The 24,970-nt window shown below is 40.0% G+C and overlaps 1 protein-coding gene across 6 annotated transcripts; it reads right to left on the reverse strand.

The window, feature by feature from the left end:
- Positions 1 to 239: 239 nt before the first annotated feature.
- On the reverse strand, positions 240 to 24,779 carry MELK (maternal embryonic leucine zipper kinase). Of its 6 annotated transcripts, none has more exons than XM_030005562.1 (18): positions 24,725 to 24,779; positions 24,301 to 24,402; positions 23,338 to 23,423; positions 22,746 to 22,862; positions 21,272 to 21,415; positions 19,672 to 19,740; positions 18,479 to 18,571; positions 17,239 to 17,337; positions 13,989 to 14,057; positions 13,334 to 13,432; positions 11,675 to 11,761; positions 10,159 to 10,287; positions 7,509 to 7,655; positions 6,557 to 6,782; positions 4,698 to 4,791; positions 4,085 to 4,253; positions 1,826 to 1,929; positions 240 to 671 (listed from the first exon to the last, which is right to left on the reverse strand). In XM_030005562.1, the coding sequence occupies exons 2-18, from the start codon at positions 24,362 to 24,364 to the stop codon at positions 494 to 496; spliced, it is 1,974 nt and encodes a 657-aa protein (XP_029861422.1). In that variant the 5' UTR covers positions 24,365 to 24,402; positions 24,725 to 24,779; the 3' UTR covers positions 240 to 493. The 6 variants fall into 6 exon arrangements, 5 of the variants coding, with proteins under 5 accessions (XP_029861422.1, XP_040976859.1, XP_029861425.2 ...); XM_041120925.1 differs by lacking the exon at positions 24,725 to 24,779 and adding an exon at positions 24,581 to 24,717; XM_030005565.2 differs by lacking the exon at positions 24,725 to 24,779 and adding an exon at positions 24,530 to 24,717.
- Between the last annotated feature and the right edge of the window lie 191 nt (positions 24,780 to 24,970).

Genomic DNA, 24,970 nt, shown 5'->3' on the forward strand with positions numbered 1-24,970 from the left:
TTTATTGAAGACAGTCCTATTTTGTACAACACTGAGCATATAGTGTAACTCTGAAAACCACAGCTGTGACTTAGTTAATGATCTCAATAAATCCTACTTAAGCAGAGACAAGAGGAGAATTATGCAAATGACTATTTCTGTACCACATGTACTTGATAACTGAAGACATACTAAAATAAGCTTCAGCATACAAACACCAATACTTTTTTAACCCACATAGATCAAAAATACACAAAAGGTGGAGCAGCTTACAGAACTTTATTTCAGAAGAGTTGCAGTTGCAGTACATTTACTGCAAACTTGATATTAAAGGAAACATACAGAAAGGACATGTACAAAGAGGGGTGATTAAAAACCCAAGAAAGATGACAGATCTTTCAAAGACAGCTGTGAATGTGACAAAGAATTACTTTTCTGAATAGACCTTTCTAAACCATTATGATTAAAGGCCTAAGTACAAAACTGCTGTTTCCTCAGCACATGCATCAGCCAGTCACACTTGGCAGCTAGATAAGATGCCTTCTATCAGTCTCTTGTAGAGCCAGGTATCACCTTTAAGCCGTTGTCGCCGGATACCCACTTCTTCAGATTTACTGAGTCGACACACTTCTAGCTCAAATGCCACAGTTACTTTGCCAAAATTTGACCGTGTTTGACATTTCAGGGTATAACTGTACAAAACAAAGGAAAAACAGCATAACCACCAAACTGTTTGTTTGTATTGCAATGCAATTCTGAATTGATAAAAGCACCTTACAGAAATTACCCCATTGCTATTCAGAATACTGGGAAACAACCCAGGAATTTAGTGAACTGAGAGCTTTGAATACTTTAGTCCCAGAAGGCTATCGTTGTGCCCAAGTACCAACATGTAGCACCAACGTCCTACCCAGCCATAGGAATCACTGCTAGCCACAGACCCCCATTCTCAGAGTGCAGAGCTGGAAGGATGGAGATGTTCCCACGTTTTTCCTAGACAAGACCGCTCTCCCTTCTGCAGAGACACCACTGCTAACAGGCTGGTTACAGCTCAGCTGGTGTGAAAAGTGGAAAAACTGAATGGGAAGTTTAAATCATTACAATGGGAGAAGGTGTTTCCATGCAATTCAGTATCTTTCCAGATTTTGAGCTTGGAAATGCATCAGAGGTTGAAATACACTCTGACATTCTACCATGCCTATATTTAAATATTCAATAACTTTAGAAAATGCATATTCATAAGTGAGCACAACATTTCTTTCATTCATTGGGAAGTCAGGAAACAGATATTAAGCTTTGATCAGAACTAGGAACCAATCCCACTCTCAGTACCTTAGTCTACTTAGTAAATCCTACAAATTAAAATACAAATCCTACAAATTAAAATAATCCACACAAAGGTGTGTGGATTCTGTGCAGCTTTTAAAATACACTGGTCTGTTGGCTAAATGCTAATGTCTTTTAACTGCCAAGATTGAGGGTTAAAAGGTATCTACATTATCTCCCCAAATTGTCCGATTTGGTCATGTCACTATACCCTAATAGACCATTCGTATTTGCAATTTCACAAGACAGAGACAAAATTCACATTAGCCTCTAAGAGCTCTCTCACTATTATTGGTTCACATCTGTCAAAGAGTTCTATCAGAACTCACTTAACATTGCTTTGCATTGTGTGGACAAGTTTCATTCCACAAGTTCATTCAGTGCTCTGTACACTTTCTATAAATTCTTGTATTTAACAGTGTGCAGCTGAGAAAGTAAGATTACATACTTCGCTTTGTCAAGGATTGCAGTACTGACTATTTAGGCAAATATAGTTGAAGCCATCGTATTTTACACTTACCCCTTCTGAACATATTCCACATGCTGCTTTGAAAGAACGGCCATTACTTCATTCAACAGTTCATCTGGATTCAGTCGCTGAATGGTGGTAACATTACAGTGTGCCTAAAAGTAGTGAGCTCGTTAAAAAAAAAAAGGGTCAAGAAAAAAAAAAATCTTTCTCCTAAAACTGAAAACATTATGAAAAGTTTTCATAAAGAAAGCTTTGGAACAGCTTTGCTTCAGAACATAGTGACAAATGCTTCAACTTCCCAATATTATCATAATTAAGACATTGTAGTAGCAACAGGAACACTAAACAACAACTGCTGGACCATTAATATCAAAGCACGTCCCAACTACAACCCATCATAAAATCCAAAGTAGCAGTGATGGGCCAGGGCAGCACAGAGGCTATTAGAAGCCTTGTACACAGCCAGAGGTGATTCCTGCAGAGGAGTGCAGAAGATAGCCACACAACTCTGCTTAGAGCACCCTGCTGCACACTCCACAGTTGGGACATCACCGATAGTGTGTTGCCTAGCTGAGACTGAGCACTTCCGATATCAAGGAACAGGCACAGCGCCATGCAGCTTTTCTAGGACTAAAGCGTCACCATGTTTAAAGAAAAAAGGTAACTTACTACTCATAATTTCACTGTTACAGGGGTCTTGTATCTAATACTTCATATAATGAACTTGTCCAATAAGTGACTTCTTGAACAACTTTCAGACACTCATATGTAATGAAAGCGTATGCCAACTGTAATACACCACAAACACTCTATCTAGCTTCTGGTCACAGAAGCAGAGAGAAAAGACAAGATCATAAAACAGCATGAGAAATGAACACAGGCTGAGGATGCAAAGCCAGAATACAAGACTGGTTCTTACAGCTCTTATTCAGCTGAGAACATATGCAACTCCCTACCATAACTGCTGTACCAGTGTGAGGTACAGTTCTATCTTCCCCTATTATACTCCAGTGTCCCTAGACACGCATCAGTAACTTTGCATGTAGTATGGACAAGGGAAACTGATGCAGAAGGATAAAAGCTTTTAGAGACAGAAGGTCTAGCTTTTGTTTCCAGTTGCTCAGGCTCTTGAATTATTTGCACAGTCTGGACTCTTGTCCGATGAGTTGGTCAGGTTTGTAGCCCAACATATGTCCTGAACTTGTAAGACTGCCACCTTGCCTCTGACAAGTGCATCTTGGAAAAGCTTCCAACTGCAATACAGTAGCTGAATTCCATTTACACAGGCTGCAAAACACAAAGTGATCCTTTTACTGACAGACAGATCTTACTGTACAGTAGGTGTCCTAACAGCTGCAGCTCCAGAAGCCAGTCAGCTGAAGGTATACATCACTTACTTCTATGGAGCTATTTATGTCTCAGTAACACACTTGCCTCTTTCACATTAATCATGTTCTTCAAACATGTCACCTACAGATTAAAGTATAAATTCCTCCTTGTATAACTTTTGAAGTATATCAGTTGCTTTTGAGTGATGTATACAGTTCTGTTCACTACACTGGTATTATGCCAAAGCCATCTGATGTGTATTCTACAAAGCTAATATTAACCTCACGAGTCAACTTTGGTAGGTACAAATTATTAATGTAATTTTAAAGTGTTCTGTGCAATGCACTGTCTGAAGAACAGCTTTTTCTACGGCTACTTAAAGAAAAGTAAGTAGCCAACTGGCTCGGATGCAGTGACATCAAAACTTTAAAAATCAAAATTATGCTGACAGTGTCAGAAATTCTTTCATAAGATATAGTTATTTAGGCTCTAAGTTTGATCTCAGGTTCTCTTGACATCTGAAGACTATCTTGGAACAGATACATCACTCCTGGACTACAGGAACCTAAGCCAGGAATGTTATCAAAACTTTTCTTTGTTTGTTTGGGTGGTTTTTTTGTTTTTAGTGGGAGAGCTAGCAGTATCTCTATACAACTAATATGATCAAAATTTTTCAGCTAGGGTTTCTTTAAAACCATCCTGCTTCCCTCACATTTAGTTTAGATAGGATATGAACAGCAATGGCCAAACTCCTCCCTTGATCTGTTGGTGACTCACCCAAGCCCAGACTAACGTGACATCTCTTGGCAATAACTAGGACATTACCACATTAATAGAGATGCAGTAAGAACAACTGCACTTTACTGTAGAATGCAGGCAAGTCAGATCACAGAAGTTTTCACAAGACTGTTTCTAAAGGCATTGGATGTTTTCAATAATTCTACTTCTTTTCATGTAAGATTTTTCCAGCAACCATACCTTAAGTTTCCTTGGACAATCTCTAGTGAATCGTTTCTTTTTGCTTGGTGTCAGCATTGTGATCACTTTATCTAGGCCTCTCTCAATACTTCCAAATATTTTGGCTTTTCTCTTCTTTTGGTTACCATCCATGTGAGCTAGGTTGAGATCCAATTCCACTGAATGACACCTGTTACATGAACAAATTAATCAGTTATTTTTCCTCAGTGTTTAGAAATTAGTTATTTCAGATACAACACTAAAATATTACCAGACCTGACGGAATGAAGAAAACCAAAGCAAGTGCAGTGTATTATGAAAGTTTCTGTTTGAAAGTCAGTTGAGATTTAAACCCAGAGATGTATATAGAAATCCCAGCACACTGGGGAACTGGAATAAGAAGGAACTTACATTATGGAAAATAGGAAAATATTCTGAAGATAGTTGAGTTATAGTTTTAAAACTTTTCTCTGCCTTCAGTATTTTCTAGTGAACGTAGAAAGAGGTTTTAGGAGGGTTTTTACCAAGAGATGGAAATAACAGCTTGCTGTTGTAACAAGGCTTCCTAGGCAGTACATGGATTAAGGTCGTCCTGCTCTAAATCAGAAGTGTACACAAATAACAGGACATTTACCTTTTTTCGGGAAGAACCTCAACAGCTGTCAATTCATCTGTGTTTGCTGGGTTTGTGGGTTTCTTAATTGGGGAGACAGTAGTGAACTGGCTCTCTGAAAGAAAGCATCCAAGCCAAAGCAGGTATGTTTTTGCGTAAAGGATTTTCTTTTCTTCAGCAAGGATTTCTCATGATTAATAATTTATTTCTAAAACCAGCCCCCTTTTCTATCTCAGGTCTATATGTTCAGAACAATAAAATAAGTTTGTAATATAATTACAATACTACCCCCACTCTACAAAGAAACACTGCAACTGATTTCCCCAGGGCTCTACAAGTCAAGCCTTAGAGGGACCAATGCAGTTCAATATTAGAAATTTGGAAAGGAAGAGGATTAGAATTGCTTTCTTGCTCTGCCACTGGTCCCAGAATAAATACCAAGCAGTTCACTGTGTCAAATAGTTGTGTTCTTCACAAAGCCATTTCCCTTATATGGTGTGAGTTTATACAGCCATGTTTAATAGTACACACTACATAATAGCCTAAAAAGTTCTCTTACACACACATTGACAGAGTTCTGCAGAACATGGTTTTGAATGTGCAGAAGCAAACACCAAGTGAAGCAGTCAGCAAACAAGTTGTTACAATTAAATCCAATTCAATGTTTGAAGTTTCAGCTCTCTACAGAATCACTCCTGTCCCCAGACAATGATGATCTCAATTTCCAATGAATACTTCCACTTTTCTATCTCTAAGAAAGTATTAATATTACCTCTCCTGAATCAAAGATCTTTCAATGAAACAAAGAATTAGCTTTTCATTGTGTAATCCTCAGAAATATCTCTAAAATGAGCTGGAACTGTGTTTCTGCATTTCCCATTTCAGATAGAGTACCTACTTCTGCTTTTTAAACTTAACTTGTGAAGTTTGATTTCATGGTGTCACATACAATCTTAAGAAAAAAGTCAGACTCATATAAACAACTGGGTTTTGCAGTGCACTTCCTTAAATCCTTTACATAGGGTGTCATTGAACAGCAGTATGTCCAAGATCCCTTATAACTTGAATCAGCCTGCAAATACTTACTGTTTCTGAACAATGTTCCTTAGCATGTGGAACAGAAGAGTCTCCTACTGTAAGGAGTCCTTGGCATTTGAAGCACAGAGTTATCATTTACAGTATCAACACAAAAACTTTTATCTCAATGGTGAAGGAAATGGTAATGTACATACAGGATCCATCATTTTTCGTAAGAATGGGCTAGACAGGCTGAGAACAGAAATTGCTAGTAACTCAGAAAAGCTGACATAATTTAGACAGACATCTGTTGTCTATCACATAACTGTAAAGTCTGTACATTGTTAACAGAAGTATTTTCACTGCCACACTAGACTGTTAGTGTGAAAATGCTGATACACTACCATGAGAAATCCAAAAGTTAGATTTCTCTTCGAAGAAGCAATAAAAGCAGACTTGACTAAAAGTATACCCTTATTTTCACTCAAGGTAATAACAAATTAAAAACAGAGTGTTGAGGAAATTGTGCTCTCAACCTTCATGGAAAAGTGGAACCAGATGCAAGTTTTAGGAACACAGTACTTGGCTCTGTGTCAGAGTGTGCCAAAAGGCACGCATGTGTGATACCATAAGCAGCAATGACTTCTGTAATTAACATACAACATGCCCTGTTGTATGGTCAAACCTTTTGCAGCACCTTACCAGATGTACTAGAAGAACCAGGCTCATGAATATGACAAAAAAAGTTAAATCTTCCAGAAACAGATGTGTTGGATACACAAGTACTGTGTTCATAATTGAATTTACAATACTTCCTAAGCAATGTATAAGTTTTAAGTTTTCATTAGTTACATTCAAGGTACCTTGGAAGCCAGGTGTCTGACAGGGTATGGTTTGTACTTGCGCCTCAATCTGATTCTTTGCAAAAGGAGTCTTTGGAGCAGGAAGCGCAAAGAGCATTTCATTTCTTAAAGCTGACTCTGTATCAACATTCTCTTTGTTTTCATGCTTCTTTGATGCCACTTTTCTTGTCACTGGATTTGACAGTGTGAATTCCATATCATCCAGTTGAGCATCATGCCTTGAATGCTACAAGAGATGTAACAAAAAAAGACATCCTTTGCTGTATTCTGATCACATTCAGGAATGTTACAGACAAGGAAATTCTAAAATTGAAGCAGGTTAAAAATACCATACAATGCTTGCCTATTGAGCAAAATAGTTAATAACTCTTCAATACTTCTAATTCCCTCTATAACTTGCTAATAAACATCTCAAGTAATTTACCATTTCTTTATCTACTCTTCTAAATTCTTCAGCCCACACATTTAAGACTAGTCCTCACCAGCTCATCTAAACACAGCTAAGAATCTTCATTTGGTTTAATGGTATAATTTTAATTGCTTCATTGGATTTTTTTGTCCAATACAGACAGGTTGAACCTTTAAAGACTTGTCCAGCTTTAGCCTAGCTCAGAGATCTTGTTTACTGTACCGTATTGTTTTCCCATCAGTTTTAAAATCCTCATTGTCTCATTTACTCATTCCTTAGATGCTGTTTTTATGCAACTCAAATGTCAATGCTCAAGTTTTCATCAAATGAATCATGACCTACAGCTAGAGGAAGCCACAATTTATGTTCAGCAATATATTTAAAACATTTCTTTACTCAGTTTGTAACTCCCTTGGCTAGGGTCCACCAAACATTTAAATATGTAATAAGTTTTATGTACAATGAGAATAAGACTTTTGGGGGGATTAAGAATAGTATATCTATTTATATTTTTAAAGGAACTAGTAATTATTCTGCAAACACCTGCTTTGTTCTGCAAGTATTTAGATTATATTCTTCTAACGGAGATTCTTCAAACAGTGAAGATGCATCAGAAAACTCCGTGGATCCAAATGCACATGGCACTTCACTGCAGCCTGGCATATCTTCCTGTGTCATAGGTTTCTCACACTGAAAAAAAAAAAAATTCAGTTGAGATTCCACTACACAATTAAAAGTAAGATTTCATCAGAAAAGTGTCATTAAAATCTGAATCTTATTCTTTCTAAGTTCCTAATTATGGTTAACAGCTAATGGAAGTTCTCATGCCAGTGACCTAAGTTTTATAATATGACTTTAATATTTTCATTTTGGAGTTGTCATTTGTATCAAAAGCAGATGTGAAATTATTCTCAAAGCACCATTACCAAGTCATCTTTCATGACCTGTGCCAAGAAGAGAAGCAACTCACAAAAAATACCTGCCTTTGATTTCAAGACTGGGACCACAAGCTCTTTTTACCAAAAGCCAAGTAATAAGCCGGAAGGAAGGCAAGAAAAGAATGCAGTAAAGTCTGAAAGGGGGCCAGATAAAGGTAAACACATTACATTCAAAACATATGATTATGGAATCTGCAACAGTACTTGAACTAGAATTCAGAACCCTTCATCTAATTGCTAGCCCCAAATAACGTCATTTATTAAATCACAGGATTCATAACTTCAGCCAAGATTGTTAACCTTCACATCACATACAATCAGATGTATATCACAGCATCCTTAGTTTCTAACACCTTTTGTTATTTCCAGGAAACTCTTCCCAAGGACTTGTTTCATACCACTTAAGTGAAATTACATACAGTTATTTTAAATTCTCAGTCCTCAGCTGGAATGGATACCATTTTAGGAAGCTATGTTCTGATGGCAGGTAACTTTCTCTTGGCCTATGATCAAGGATATTGCAATCATCAGATCTCTCATTACTACTGGAATAGAAACAGATCTTCTTGGTATGCTACCAGACCTGCTATTATGACTTACTAAAGAGCCCTTACCAGAGGGCTGCTAGCTACAGCCAAGAAGCTAACAGCCTGATATTGTAGTTGAAATCATGTTCTATTACAATATGAATGCCTGATTAGGATTCCTTGGCTACCGTGTTCCAGATGAAATTCATGCCATGGTGAATTTTTTGGAATATCCTTCTACATCAAACTGCTTGAAACAAGGCAGTATCACATACAAGTGTGTGCCACTAAATTCAGAAACTGGCTAAGTTAAAGTTTCTGTTTGCTTGTTTGTTTTCACATTAGACCAGCTCTAGCTAGAGAACTTTGCTAGTTAGGTATTTCAGCAAATTCACTGACATTCACTCACAGAATCTACATGCAGGTAAGTTAAATGTGTCCTCAGTGCTGTAGAAGGAACAATGGATTTTTGTGTTGTGTAGACATGATTTTCACAATCACCTGTGAAGGTATAATGCATATGTTAAATAGTAGCAGTAGCCGGATCAATTTACCTGGGACATCACTAGAGATGAAGTAATTTCACAGCATCAGAGCTACTGAACCTAGAGAACCTCCACATTAAAATCATCTGAGTGTAGAAGACTATCCCACCATGATCATGGAAATCACATTATGCATATTCACGAACACTTATGATCCATGATCTGTTATGCAGCACTGGTAATCTTAGAATTCTCATCTGTGTTTCAAAGCAGTTGTACAAGTGAACTGAAATGATATACATGCAATTGAATCAGATACATAAGAAAGTACTTCTTCTGAGTGCTTGTCTCTATGCAGAGAACAACACATTCAGATAGCTAGTTAACAACTTCACACAGGTGTCTACAGTTCAAGGGGAAATGGCTAATAGGAAGTCTGCAATTTTACTGAATGCTTTTGAGTTTGTCAAACATAGATGAGTATCACCGGCATCACATATAACTGCCTATTACATATGATATTGCAAGCAATTTCGCAACTTTAGACAAGTTCTGAAGTATCCTATTTGCACTTTGCTACCAAACCACAGGAACTGAAATTACCATACGACATATAAAACCTCTTGAGAATCCAATACATCAGAAAAACATCAGCAACACATTTCCTTTACTCAAAATATACAGAAACCTCTCTGGGATTGTGTTCTAAAAGGAAACAGACAAGGAAGGAATAGGTCCCACTGCTTTGACCATCAGCTCATGTAGTACCCATACAATCTCAAAGTAGGCTGCCCAGATGACATGCCAGGATGTTTCAGAAGACTTTCCTTACTAAGCCATGATAAATGCAACTAGCATGGTACAAAAATATTTAGACAAACGTGAAAGAGTGCAGTAAGAAGTTAGGCATCACAGAGGAACATCTGGAATGATCATATAGGCCAGACAATGGGCAATTTTAGTCCACTTCTGTGAGTAGCCAAGGGGAGATTCCATGCAGTACTCATAATGCACCATGTCCTCCCAGATAGTTATTCCAGTAATGTCAATTCATAGAAGCAACCCAGCTTGCTAAAACATGTTAATGAGGAGACTGAACTGTTTAATGACCAAGCCTTTGGCAGACTGCACACATGCTCTCTTACTGATGTTTAGGGCATCAGCCTGTTTTCCTAGGCAGACCTTTGTTACTGCAGAACAGCATTTTAATCAGCATATTGTCCTGTTGAATTCAAAAACTTACCTTGAGGCCTGCTGATTGTGTTGTACTGGCATGCCCTGTTAGACATGGAACCCTTAAGCAAACATGCTTGCCACGAGCCTTCTTGGATTGAAGCAAGAAATATGTTGCCGACATGTGGTCATATTTCCACTGGGGGGGGGGGGGGGGGGGGGGAAAAAAAAAAGAGTATTTTAATCTCTTCTTTGGAAACATTGTAAATACAAAGCAAGCTCAGCCTTCTGAAAATTTCTGCATTTCTACAAGTTCTACCTGATGTGCATCCCTAATGTTTGATCAGCTAAGTGTAATTTTAGACTTCAGTCACATTATGTGTTTGAGATCAAGAAACAGACTATGGTTGTTGCTCTTTGCAAGTTAGTTTGTAGCACACTCACTACCATGAAAACTAATACTGGGGCCAGAATCTATCCACTGAAGTGAATGGCAAAGGTCTTAATTCAGTTTAGCCAATATTTCAACCAGAGTCTCAAGTTTTTGGAAGTCCCCCTCCATTCTTCCCCCACAAGCAGCACCAACTTTTTGCATGATTTTCAGCAACTCTGCTTGTGTGAGGAACATGGGTACAATGCTTGAGAGGTTTGCAGCACAGTACAATTAGTTTGAATTAGTTATAAGGGACTAGAAGTCCTCCAGTAAAGGACTATGCAAATGCCACAAACATATTTGGAAGGACTTTTCCCCATGTAGACAGATTATTCAGGTTACTTCCTATAACTGAAGAACAAGTAGCATTAAATCCACAAATCCATCTTAAGTATCACACACATTTTAAAAATCTGTTTCTACTACAGTTACATGGAAAACCTAATGTTTTTTCCAAAGCAAAGAACTATATCACTGCTACCATATACAAAGAAGCAAAAAATTCAGTTTCAAGGGAGAATTTTCAGATTCAGGTTAAAACTGGACAACACATCATGTTTTAAGACTCTTCTACAGCCTGCAATGTCATTGCTAACATTTGTACAATTCTTCTAGAAGCAGTCAGTTCAATTTTTGTCATTTGTATTCAAAAGTGACTAAACATACTTTTTTAAAAAATCTGAATAGCAACTCCAAAAAATGTATTTTATTGTCTGTCTGGGTGATGCTCTGATATTTTTCTCTTATTCTTTTATTCCCCCCCCCCCCGCCCCCTTACTTATTGAACCATTTCAAAGCAAAGAGTTAACCCAGCAAAAGGCATCTGCTGTTCAACTACAAATTTCTGTAAGTCTATTTTGATTTTAAGACATTCAGAAGGATTTTACCTTGGTGGGAAATAACAGCAAGGTTTAGGAAACATCACAAGTGCAATTAAAGGAGGAAAAGGAAAAACACACAAATTTGAACTTCAGAACTGTAGTTATAAGCTACAGCTAGATTCTGGAGTTCTGCTGGGGGTCCTTAAATCTGAAAAGTATTTAAAATTTCATACTTGAGAATAAGTAAGCATTAGTCTATTAATACAGTACATTTATTTACTGTATTACTGTTTAATTACCATAAATTACAAATATAGATATATACTTCTTACCTCTGATATTAATTCCAATATACTCTCCCTGCTCTGTTTATGAAACACAGAAAGCTCTGTTACACAGTCTTCATCAATGTGTCCAAGCTGCAATAACATGACAGATATTGAAGCATGAGGCTTTCAAGTTGTTTCATAATCCATATCAGACTGTGACACTGTTGTGAAACCCAGTAGGCAGAGTCAATAATCAACCATGATTTTAGGCCTCGTACTTTAAATAGTTAGCACCATAGCTAAATATTGTAGGGAACAGACTGAAAAAGTCATACAACTTCAACAACTTCACAGTGTGACCCCTCCTTGGTGAGAGGCTGTGAATTCAAATAAGAAAGCCTGACAGCAGATGAGTTTTTACTAGAATGGAAGCTACACTTTCATCTCTCCATAAATATTCAAAGCTATCAGACATGCATATCTTTTCTAGAGCCAGTTAGAACTGATGCTGCAGGCACAGTAAAGCTGTTCTTTATCTAGAGAAACAGTGTCATCCAGTGGCTAATGAGCAGCATTGGCTGCAAGCACGAAGGAACTTCTCAGTACTTACTACTGACAGCAGGATTCCCACCCCCCCGTCCTCCATGCTACCTTAGTCTCTCACACAAGTAAAACAAGTGAGAGAGACAGGACAAACATACTTTCAATGAAGTAAAATTTTTATTCCAACTAGCAATTTTCAGTGAGGACTAGGTACAAGATAAACCATAATCACGTCTAACATGCTCTCCAAAACGTTTGCATTTTGCACCTTAAAGTATTGACCAAGCAGCCTGGAGAATCAACCGGTCATTCATATGCAGAAATACTTCACATTTTGATGAGAAGTCAGTTATTTTGCAAATTAAGCATCAGCTGCAGAATACAATTGTCATGGTTTAACCCCAGCCAGCAACTAGGTACCATGCAGCCACTTGCTCACTCCCTGCCAATCCCCCACCCCCAGCAGGATGGGGGAGAGAATCAGAAAAAAAGTAAAATTTGTGGGTTAAGAACGATTTAATAACTAAAGTAAAATAAAATATTATACTAACAATAATAAAATATAATAATAATAGTAATGAAAAGGAATATAACAAAATAATAAAATAAAACCAAAACAAAACCAAGAAAAGACAGGCGATGCACAATGCAATTGCTCACCACGCACTCACCAATGCCCGCACAGCGATCCGCCCCTCCTGGCCAACTACCCCCAGTTTATATACTGAGCATAACATTCTGTGGTATGGAATATCCCTTCAGCCAATTTGGGTCAGCTGTCCTGACTGCATCCCCTCCCAACTTCTTGTGAACCTGCTCACTGGCAGAGCATGGGAAACTGAAAAATCCTTGACTTAGGATAGCAACAACTAAAAGATCAGTGCATTATCAACATTGTTCTCACACTGAATCCAAAACACAGTACCAGCTACTAGGAGGAAGTTAACTCTCTCCCAGCCAGAACCAGGACAATAATGAAAACACATTTGAAATTCCTCCCCAAGAGAAATCGAGAGAAAGTAATAATATTTTGACAGCAAGAACAATCCGAAAGGAACCATGGCCATCTCAAAGTTCGTCTTTGGAGAAATGTCTTCGCACCCCCATACTGTGAGGACAGTAGCAAGTCAGTAAAGATTACATTAAATACTTGAGTAATCACCTGACAAGCGTACTTACTGGGTATTTACTTTGCCACTGAACAGCATCAGAATAACCTTGCATGAGCCAAGGGTGACTTAATAGATCTCTAACCCTAATCCGCTTCTTTGGGTCCACCTAGTGGGCAATAAAAATCAAGCTGATACTTCCACTGTTAAGAAGAACTGAAGAAAAAACTTGTCTTCTACTCAGAATTTTAGGGTGATTAGAAGCTCAAATGGAAACCAATACGTTTCATAGCTTCACCAAAAGGAAGGTCAAACACATGAGCTGTGATTCTGTTACAGAACTTACAGATACAACAAATGTTCCAGGAATATTCAGCACTGGCTAGATTGCTTAGATGTAGCCCAAATGCATAGTCAGTATGTATAACCTCATTTATAAAACAGCACTTATTTATATGGCACAATTAAGGAAAACCAAATGCAGACTGCTTGAACAGTTTGTTTAATCATTTAAATTTTGCTTAATTATTTCTATACCCAATCATTCTTCCCAAAGAATTTTCAGCAGAAGACAATATTAATCTTTTCTTCAAAAATTTGTAAGAATTCAACTTGTTTAAACACTGAACTTTTTTTTTTTTTTTTTTTTAAGTATTTCAACGTTGTAATGTTTTGACCTAGCAATAGTACCTTATAGACCTATTGAATAGAAGCAATACTTTTACCTGCAGCATTTGGTTGAGTAGTAGTATACTGCCAGGAGAGAGCCACTTTGGAATACTGTATTTTCCTCTCTGCAGAAAAGACGGCGATTTAGGATGAACCTTGAACAGCTAGCTCAGAAGGAACTACTAAATTACTTGGATGATAGTTACATCTGTATTTGGTCAAAAAGGAAGAACAGCACACACGTGCAAACTTAGTTTTTAGAATGACTTGAATAAATTTAATGGTAGTACTAAAATCCAACTGTATTAGTAAGGAAAATACTATGTTTGAATTATCAGCTGCAGTTTTCACCCACTTAGCTTGTGTGACATTTCCATCTCAGTCCACTTTTACAGCTAACCTGCTCCTTATCTATTGCATTGTTTCATCATACCAACTTGATACCGAAGTTTTAGAAGTTCAAACATGCTGGAACATCAATAACTGATATTAGCACTTTGAAATGTGAATATTCATTGAAATCACTGCTTTTCAGATACTAAAAATAAACCATCCTCAACACTTAGCCTTTTTTTTTTTTTAATAGGTTACATCTAGTGCTAGAGTTTCGATCTCTACTCATATTGCAGACAGGAAAAAGGTTACAGATCTAACAGGTAAGCTTCTTTCAACCAAATTATTTACTGGTGGTTTTTTTAAATCTTGATTAGAATAAATTTGAAAATGGCTTTCAGATCTGAGGTGCAACAGTAGGTAAAAACCAAACCAAATTCACCATCAAGCATCATTTACTTCTCAATGAAAATGAAGAAAATAAATAAAAATCAGTAAACAGCCATTATGAAATAATATAACTATCAATTTGTCATGGCAGTTTTCTTTCTACAAATGCCTCAATAACAGAACAGTTGGTACTATATGCAAAATACATTTCTAAGCAGAGTATGTACTGCTCTGACATCACAGGTTAAAGAACTTAAGTTACATCTTTACAGACAGTATTAATGAACTATTTATAAATAGTTTGTAGGCTGTTTCACAATGCAGCTTTACTCTTAAACTAAGCCAAGTCAAGTAAGACATGTAATCTACATTTTGTTTCTAATACATTGCTACAGAACATGAGACAAGGAAAAACAGAATTAGCATCTACTTGACTGAGGGCAATGCTGGAAGGTAAATAGCTTGCAAGAGCTACCAGATGCTTAAGATCACACCAGAAATAAGTTTTGGTTTTATTGTTTTGTTTTGTTTTTTTGGCTGGGGTTTTTTTTTTTGGTTTTGTTTTGTTTTTTTACAGAAGTTACACCACATGCTTGATTCTTCATTCAAAAAGTAAAGGCATTTATTCAATTATTCCCAAATAAAGAGACGTGGAACATTCCAGGAAAAGAAACATTGCATATAAGTCATACAATCCTAATTAGATTCAAGCAGCAGATTATTACATTGACTTGGAACAATAGTTCCGAGTTGAGATCACAATAAATTTCAGGATCTACAATGTGTGAAATTAAATTCCACAATAGTGCATAAGTGCCTTCATTTCAAGCAATTTTCAGTTCACAACCACATTAAATTAAAACAAATTCAGAGTGGAAATAGCAAGCCTGTATCTTAACACCTGTGACATTACTGGTTTTCAACTGCACCCAGACTAAGTTTTACAACTTGGTCATCTCAGTTCACTTAAACAAGTTTCACCGGCCAACATTCTGTCAGTCCAAACAACTCAGCTCCTAGCTCCTGTGCATGTTAGATGACTATAACTATGCAGAAATCATCTTTGATGATCTTAAGATCTCCATTGCACATCTAAGCTCTCTGTTCACGTTTCAACTATTGACAAGTTTAAGAGAATGAATACCTTAAATAGTGAGATCACTTACCAGGTCCTGCATCTTGGCATAATGACCAGCATAAAGGATTTTCTGTCATTCTAGAAAACTATGCTAACAAATGGACAAGTTCTTAATGTATACTAACATTATGGGTAGACAACACAGTTCACACCACAAGCAGAGAGGGAAAGGTAGCTCAAGTCTGATCGACAACCTAGTTGGTTCCCCTTCATAGTGATTTTACTGAGAAATTGCACATGCTTGCTAACGTTATCTGGACAATGCTCTTAGTCATAGGGTTAAGTTTTAGGTAGTCCTGCGAGGAGCAGGGAGTTGGACTTGAGGATCCTCATGGGCCCCTTCCAATTCAAAATATTCTATGATTATGCAAGCAGGAAAGTAATATCATTTTAATGGTGACCCACCTGAGTATCAGCACTTTCACACAATCTCGTTGGAACAGTTAGCCATCGCTTCCTTTTTTTTTTTTTTTTTTTTAAAAAAGTTCTTTACAACAACTCAAACTGAGCTTCCTACAGATCTTATGTCAAGGTACTCAAGTCACTCCAATTCTAGACTAAAAAGCCATGCCATTTGATGAATTAATTCTGCACTTTATAGAGCTCTGTTTGTTAAGCACCCCAAAAACACTCCCTGTGTAGATCAGCTGTCAGTTGCCTCCTACCACAGTAGTCCTTGAACACTCTCAAGGAGTTTTGGGGGTGGGTTTGGTTTTTTTTTTGTTTTTTTTTTTTTTAGACATATCAGAATCTGGGTGAGAGAAGGAGAAAGAGGTAGAGTAAGCCAAAGCCCTTACCCAACACAGCTACTCCTCATCCCACTCACTTACTGGAAGCTTTATCAACATAAATTTTATGGCAGCTTAGAAGCAGTTGGTAGAGGTGTGTGTACGGTGAAGAACAGCAGCTGGTTAGCTGCATCAGGAAGAGTTTACAGGGAAACAGAACAAACTACTGAATTCTATTACTTATTATTTATTCAACTTTTCCTATTGATTATGATGTCTTACATTACCTCCTCATTTTGGAGGAGGAAAGCATAATAGCAGATGCAGAAACTTGCTTCTTCTAGACATGAGAATAGCTGACATTTAAGAACACTATTTCTGGTAAATCAAATGATGTATTTGCAATTCTATTCCATACAATACAGGGAGAAGCCAGACAGAAGGCTGAATTCAGCCCACCAGCAAGAAAATACCTCTCCTAAAACTTAATTTCCTATCATATTATAGGACCAAGCTAGAGTACTGCAAAGGCTGATCAAAGATGGAAACAAATCCACAAAATATTCATAGGAAAAGTAGCAAAGTGTAACAAAATTCAGCAGATAAGCCTTTTTGCCCTAGGCACAGCTCAACAGGTTCTGCCATCAGAAAAGCAATGTTCCTCATAATGCTTAGAAATGTCCATTCCTAGTGTACTCTAGCACCATCAATACCTACCATTATCTTCTTGTAGGTAACCATGACATTGGCATCATCAAAGGGGAGAAAGCCACACAGTAGAGCATACAGCAGTACTCCCATGCTCCAAATATCTGCCTAAAAAATAAAAGCGAGTGGAAGTTCACAAACCTGATCTGTCTAAAATGGTTTAGAGACAAGTAATATTGTCCCCCTTTGGCAAAGCCCACATAAAACTCACGAAAAGTAAGCTCCTTAATTCTGGACAGAACTCTTAAACTCCAAGTGAAAGCACACAACTCAAATTCAATTTTCAATTCGCTGAAGCTAGAGCACTAGTAAAACCAATATCCTCTCCTTAGGTCACCAAATTGCTGCATTACCTTCGATCTACAAGGACCTCACTGGAAAAAATGAAATCAAACTCATCACAAGGGATTTCATACAGTAACATACTATGGATTACAACAGCTGTCAGCACAGTTACAATCAACTCTAAAGCCCTACTGCTTCTTCTCTGTTTGTATAGGCATGACAAGGTCCATGTGCCTCATACTGTAATTCCCACTTAGAACATAAGAAAAAGGAGGCTTGAAAAGCACTGGACCTCATGGAAAACAAAAACAAAACAAAGAAAGCAGGAGTTAGAGGCCAAGGACAGTGGTGCAAAGACTGACTCCATCCAACAGCACGGCAATTTAGGAAGTTTGAGGGGATTGCAATTACAGCATTTTGGATGGTTTGACAAAGGCAAGTAGCAGGTCCCAACATTCTAGACATGGAATCAAACCTGGATAAACTCCACATTTTTTCTTCTCTCAGATTTTACTATACTGTGCAGTACAATGAGAGCAAGTTTTCGTACACAAATTCCAAGCTAAAGGCAGGCCTGGTAAAGCACACAAGATACTGAGACTGCAGAAAAATTTGCAACAGGAGTCAGATAATTAGCAGAACAAATGGCTGCTTGAAAGAATGTGCAGTAGAAGGAAGGAGTTTAAGTTACTCTTTCATAGGGCACTAAAATATGGAGCAACAAATGGAGAGAGAGAGAAGGATTAGTCAGAGATGAACTAGCCAACTACATGACTTGTGGCCAAGAGCACCATGTGCTGTTCCAGGCTGTGACTGTTGAGGCTAGTCACACAGCTTCTGAGATACCTAGGCAATGTTATCCAGCAGTATTCGAGAGAGAAACCAAGTGAGCATATCTGAACCTCACCACCTTTAAATACATCATGGTGGGGAAAGAAACCTAACCCCAAACTGTGCTACATACCTCTGAGCCAATATAAGCTTTGCCCTGAATCAGCTCTGGTGCTGCATAAGCTGGGCTTCCACAGCATGTGTTCAGATGGTAATCAAGGCCACCCTAGAATAACACAGAATATCGATCACACAGAAGCATTGGCTTTAACATAACTTAAGTCTTCCAGCAATGACATATTGGAGGCCTCAGAGCCTTCATTTTCCTCTGCTGTGCATCTACATTCGCCTCATGTTTTGCTTTGGTGTAATGTATGGCTTCACTAGGCAAAAACTGTCTAAGACCATGAGTATCCTATAAACGTTCGGATCCCAAGCAGCTCATTCATTCATTACCCTAGCAGTCCTTTCCACAGCTCCTCCTCTGGTAAGAATACCTCCCTTTGTGACTGCAAAGAGAAGAGAGATGGAAGTTGGGAAGAAATGATCCAAGAGCTACTGGGCATGAGGCTAGCTGGTTATTTGTATCAATATTTAATGCAATAACTTCATGAAGACCCAATAAAAACACTAAAACCGTGTTATTACTTTGCCTGGGCTTTGCTCTAAGCAAATCGGAAGATGATGGTCTAATAGTCTTGACTGCAAGATGCTCTAACGTTAGCCAAGTAAAACTACCTGAGGACAAATAACTCTCTTCAGTAAGACCTTCTTCCCATTAAATTGTTTCTTAGCAGCACCCACCTCACATGCTAAGCTGCCAAACAAAAAGGGCTCCTAGAAACCAATTTTAAATTCAGGAAACAACTTAGTACAAGCACATGGAACCAGAGGATTTGTAACTGTAACAACCTATTTTATTTGATCCCCAATCTCCACGTACATACAAATCTTTTGAAAAAAGACATACACCACTAAAACTTATTAGGGAAAAACGCACACCAACATTAGCTTTATATTATAGGCCTTTCTATGTGACAGCAAGTGCTATACAGACAAGATCATCTCTGCCTTAGATCACGATAAAAGATGAAGTGTAAGAGGAGAAAACGGTCTAACAGTCTGGCCATAACATGCAGTTAACTGCTCTCTCACACAGTTAAGGCTCTACCAAGTAATTAGTGATTGGATGACACCTATGCAAATAGCTTGAATTTAGGGTCTTTGGGCAAGTCTCTGCATTGCACTCTGAAGTCAAACATGCATTTTTTTGTGTGTGCAGCAGCTGATTTAGCTCTACTCTGTGAAAGTAACTGATACTCTTACCTTTGGCTTTGCACAAAGTCCAAAGTCTATCAGCTTCAAATTATGTTCCTTGTCAATCAGCAGATTTTCCTGGTAAAAGAGAAAGTGGTAATGAATGCTTCTATAACCTAAGTATCCAAGAAACCACGTTTTCTTTCACCTTATTTCTTCTTGTCCTTAGCAGCTAGAATTTACCCAAAGCTCTCCTCTGGAGATTTTGATCAGTTGCTAACGAATATATCCCATATTCCAGATAGGGGATACTAGTTGCTATCTGCTGAGAAGGGCCTGGCTGGGGGGGATAAACAGCAAGCTGAACGTGAGGCAGCAGTCTGCTCTGCCAGAAAAGGTGGCCAGCAATATCATGGGGTGTATTAAAAAGAGCACAGCTAGTAGATTGGGGAAAATTACTCTAGTCCTCTGTTCAGCACAGCTAGAATAGTGCATCTAGTTTCTGACCCCCCAGCACAGGAAAGACATCAAACTGAAGTAAGCTCAGTGGATGGCCACCAGTCTGCTCAGGGGGCTGGAGTGCTTGCTCAGTGAAGAGAGGCTAAGGGAAAGACATTCGTTCAGCCTGTAGACAAGAAAGCTTCAGTGGAGACTTCATGGCAGCCTTTTAATACCTACAAGGAGGGCTGGAAGATAGAGCTAGTCTATTCACAGCAGTGCACGATGGGATAATGACAGACAACAGGCATCCAGAGATGTTCAGACTGGAAATAAGGAAAAGCCTTTCTCCTCATAAGGACAGCAAAGAGCTGAACAGATTTCCCAGAGAGATTGCACTGCCTCATCTTCAGGAGAGGTCAAAGATGCGACTGGATAAAGCCCCAAGAAACTTGGTCTGACGCTGCTTTGAGCTGGAGGTTCAAGCAGAAGCCTCTAGAAGTCACTTCCCACCCAAGTTATCACATGATCCTATGAATCCATCAGCTCTCCAGCTACAAGCCAACTCCCTCCAAAAGGTACTTTCAATGCTTCATCTGGGGAGAAGTTGCTTGGAGACAAAGACTTCATGAGCCATCTAGGAAAACATTCATGCACTGAGTATTTTGTTTTCTCAGAGACGTCAGCGTCTCTAAAAATGCAAATTTCTAAACCCTTCAAGGAGAAATGGACTCAAGTCTTCAATTCCCTAAACCTATGCTTAAACTCTGCAATAACAGCAAAGCCACAGGATGGGGCCAGTAGCATGCACCTCCCCCTACGCCCTCTGACTAGTCACCACTTGTTTAAACTGTTGGTTTTCACGCCCAAAGGAAAAAGTGACACCAAATGGTTTGCGCAACAGAGTGGCACCATAAAGACTCTCTCCAGGTGCAAGCTGAAACAAAGGGGATAACAAAAACACCTAAGCAACATTCAAAGTCTGCACTCCCAGCTGGAGCGTGTTGTTCTGCTTCTCTTTCAGAGGACGCTCCTTCCTCAGATACAGTCACATCCAGCTCAGCTGAAGAACATAGTAGCAAGTAGAAGTAATGCTCTTTCAGAAGATGTTAGATAAAGAGCTCTAAGCACAAGAGAATGGAGAAGGCATAACTTACTCCAGCTCCTAATGAAGAAATAAAAGTGGGTGTTCATTATTATTTATGCAGATCTGACCACTATTCAGGCTTACTGGTTTGAGATCCCTGTGGGCATATCCCTTGCCGTGAACATAAGCAATTGCTGAAACAATCTGCCGAAAAAATACACGAGCTTCCTCTTCTGAAAGGCGGTCCTTAGAAATTATGTAATCAAACAGCTCTCCTCCAGGACAGTACTGCATGAAGACAGGAAAAAGAGAATACATTTAGAATACAGTAATAAAATCTAAACAATGAGAGCACTGGACAGCAACTAGAGGACACTCTTCCATTCCATTTGGGCCAAGACCAATTGTTTGAGGTTCAACAAGGCCAAGTGCCGGGTCCTGCACTTGGGTCACAACAACCCCATGCAGCACTACAGGCTTGGGGAGGAGTGGCTGGAAAGCTGCCTGGCAAAAAAAGACCTGGGGATACTGGTCAACAGCCGGCTGAATATGAGCCAGCAGTGTGCCCAGGTGGCCAGGAAGGCCAACGGCATCCTGGCTTGTGTCAGAAATGGTGTGGCCAGCAGGACTAGGGAAGGGATTATCCCTCTGTACTTGGCACTGCTGAGGCTACACCTTGAGTACTGTGTTCAGTTTTGGGCCCCTCACTACAAGACAGACATTGAGGTACTGGAGCGTGTCCAGAGAAGGGCAACGAAGCTGGTAAAGGGTCTGGAGCACCAGTCTTATGAGGAGCAGCTGAGGGAACTGGGGTTGTTTAGCCTGGCTAAAAGGAGGCTGAGGGGAGACCTTATCGCTCTCTACAACTACCTGAAAGGAGGTTGTAGTGAGGTGGGTGCTGGTCTCTTCTGCCAGGTAGCTGGAGATAGGATGAGAGAAAATTGCCTCAAGTTGTGGCAGGGCAGGTTTAGATTGGATATTAGGAAAAATTTCTTTACTGAAAGGGTTGTCAGGTATTGGAACAGGCTGCCCAGGGAAGTGGTTGAGTCACCATCCCTGGAGGTATTGAAAAAGCACATAGACAAGGCACTTCAGGACATGGTTTAGTGGGCATGGTTGATGGCTGGAATCAATGATTTTGAAGGTCTTTTCCAACCCAAATGATTCTATGATTCCCTCTGCTTTATCACAGCAGCACGCAAGTGCCCCTAGGTGTGCCCTAGGTCGCACTGTGGCAGGCAAGAGCTGAGAAGTCTGACTCTTGCCTAACCTGTTGCAACGGATACATCACCCTAATGTCACAGGCGATACAAATTGCCCAGGAGGTGACAACCACAGGGGAGTTCCAGGGTCATGCATATCCTGCTGATGTTGTTTTAAAATAACAAGCGCAAGGTAGGAATTAAAGTTATTTCATGTACTGTAAACAGCAAAGGGCAGCTTTTACAAGAAGACAGGACATAGAACATATTACCAACTTTGTTTTTAAACTAAAGCATCTTGAACACACTCATCATTGAGATAACTTTTTAAGAATTTTTTCATTTGAACCCTGTAATCATCCACCACGACAGCTAAAACCAGGAACATTCGCCATGGCAGAAACACCATTTCTTACCTCTAAGACCATGAATATTTTCTTGGATGTCTCTATCACCTGATACAGCCGGCAAATATGCTGGTGACTTAAGTTCTTCATGGCATCAATTTCTATTTTAACACGAGGCAAGTCATCCTAAGAGACCACAACAGCAAGCTATGAAATTGCTGACTACTTTGACGATCTGTACATCCCGGTAAGCATCAGACTATTGTGCAACGCAAAATTTCACAGCATGCATACGACAGCATACAGTTCAACTGCTCAAATTCAATCCAACAACAGCCCTACCATTAGCCCCCTACCATTCTGGCACATCGATTGGCAAAACCCAGAGCAGCAGATGTAAAATAGCTAGTATTCTCATCAGCATTCTGTTTGAATTACTGTAATAATCTTTGACTTCCTCAATTTTACAGCCAGAGAATGTAGCCCTCTCCACAAGAGCGCACGAGATTTGTGGTCTTCTGTTAAAATTCTTTCAAGTCCACAGCATCTGTCCATGGCCAACGGGACAAGCAGGCAGCACTTCGACATGTTGCGCCCCACAAGAACAGCTTTTAAATACTTTTTAAGCTTTTAAAATACTTTTAAGTAACTTTTGGCTTACCCCTAGAGCAGCTTTGTCCATGATTTTTATTGCAACTTTTTCAGCAGTGAGAAGATGTCGTGCCAGTTTTACCTTTGCAAACCCACCTAGAATTTGAAAAAGAGACATTTAGAGCTCAGCGCAACGACATGCTTTGTTGCCCATAATCTCACGGTTACAGTGGAGTACTGTCGTGGTTTAACCCCAGCCAGCAACTAAGCATCACGCAGCCGCTCACTCACTCCCCCCCCACCCAGTGGGATGGGGGAGAAAATCAGGAAAAAGAAGCAAAACCCACGGGTTGAGATAAGAACAGTTTAATAGAAAAGAAAAGAAGAAACTACTAATGATAATGATAAAACTAATAAAATGACAACAGCAATAATAAAAGGATTGGAATGTACAAATGATGCGCAGTCCAATTGCTCACCACCCACTGACCGGCACCCAGCTAGTCCCTGAGCGGCGACTCCCCGCCCCCACTCCCCAGTTCCTATACTAGATGGGACATCCCGTGGTCTGGAATACCCCGTTGGCCAGTTTGGGCCAGCTGCCCTGGCTGTGTCCTGTGCCAACTTCTTGTGCCCCTCCAGCTTTCTCGCTGGCTGGGCATGGGAAGCTGAAAAATCCTTGACTTTAGTCTAAACACTACTGAGCAACAACTGAAGACATCAGCGTTATCAACATTCTTCACATACTGAACTCAAAACATAGCACCGTACCAGCTACTAGGAAGACAATTAACTCTATCCCAGCTGAAACTAGGACAAGTACGTAGCACACACAGTGTGCAGCGTCTGCATTGGAGGAAGAAGCGATCACTGCTACCAACTCCCAATTACGTTTTCAGAGCTCTGCCCCCCGAAATACACACTTGAAGTGTGACCTGTAGATTCTGCAATAACAGTTAATCCACACTCGGATAAATACTAGAGTGGTTAGACAGACCGCACGCACCTGTTTGCGTTCACAGACCAAGCTTACCTGTTCCAATTGTTTCGTGCAATTCATAGTACTTGAGAATTTCCTCATAGTCACCTGCAGACATTCTGAGGGGAACAGGGATCTGGCGATTCTTCTCAACACCTGCAAGGAGAAAGCAGGAGCAGGCGTTCGCGAGTTTCCACTCCCAGCATGACCGGCGGAACCCGCCTGGGGCAGCTCCAGTGGCCCGGGGAGGTGCCAGTTGCTACAACCCCAGCAGCAAACTCACTAAACGAACAACTCGGAAGGCCCAGAGGCCGAAGGCACGAAACACCAGCACCGTTCACCGGAGCTCTGCGGCGGGGGCCCTCCGGCGGCCGGGGCGGCCCGGCGAGAAGCGTAGAGCGGGCAGTGCCCGTCAGGGCACCGGCGAGAGGCCGCTGCCGCCGAGGGGGAGCGAGCATCGGGGGAGAGGAGCACTCACCGGCTGTGCGGCGGCCGCCTGCGCGGCCGTTAGCGTTCAAATCTCTCCGCTTGCGGTCGGGCCCCCCCCGGGCGGGGCCAATCAGCGCTCAGCGCTTGACCGGAGCTGGGCGGGGACGCGCCGTGCATGACGGGAGGGAGGTCGAGGCGGAGGTTGTGTGAGCGCCGCCATGGCGGGAGGGTCTCCGCTCCCATTTCGTTGCCGACGGGGACGGCCTTGGCCGCGCCCGGCCCCGACAGAGACGGG

The sequence above is a fragment of the Aquila chrysaetos genome, chromosome Z (genome assembly GCF_900496995.4).
Source record: "Aquila chrysaetos chrysaetos chromosome Z, bAquChr1.4, whole genome shotgun sequence".
Classification (NCBI taxonomy): domain Eukaryota; kingdom Metazoa; phylum Chordata; class Aves; order Accipitriformes; family Accipitridae; genus Aquila; species Aquila chrysaetos.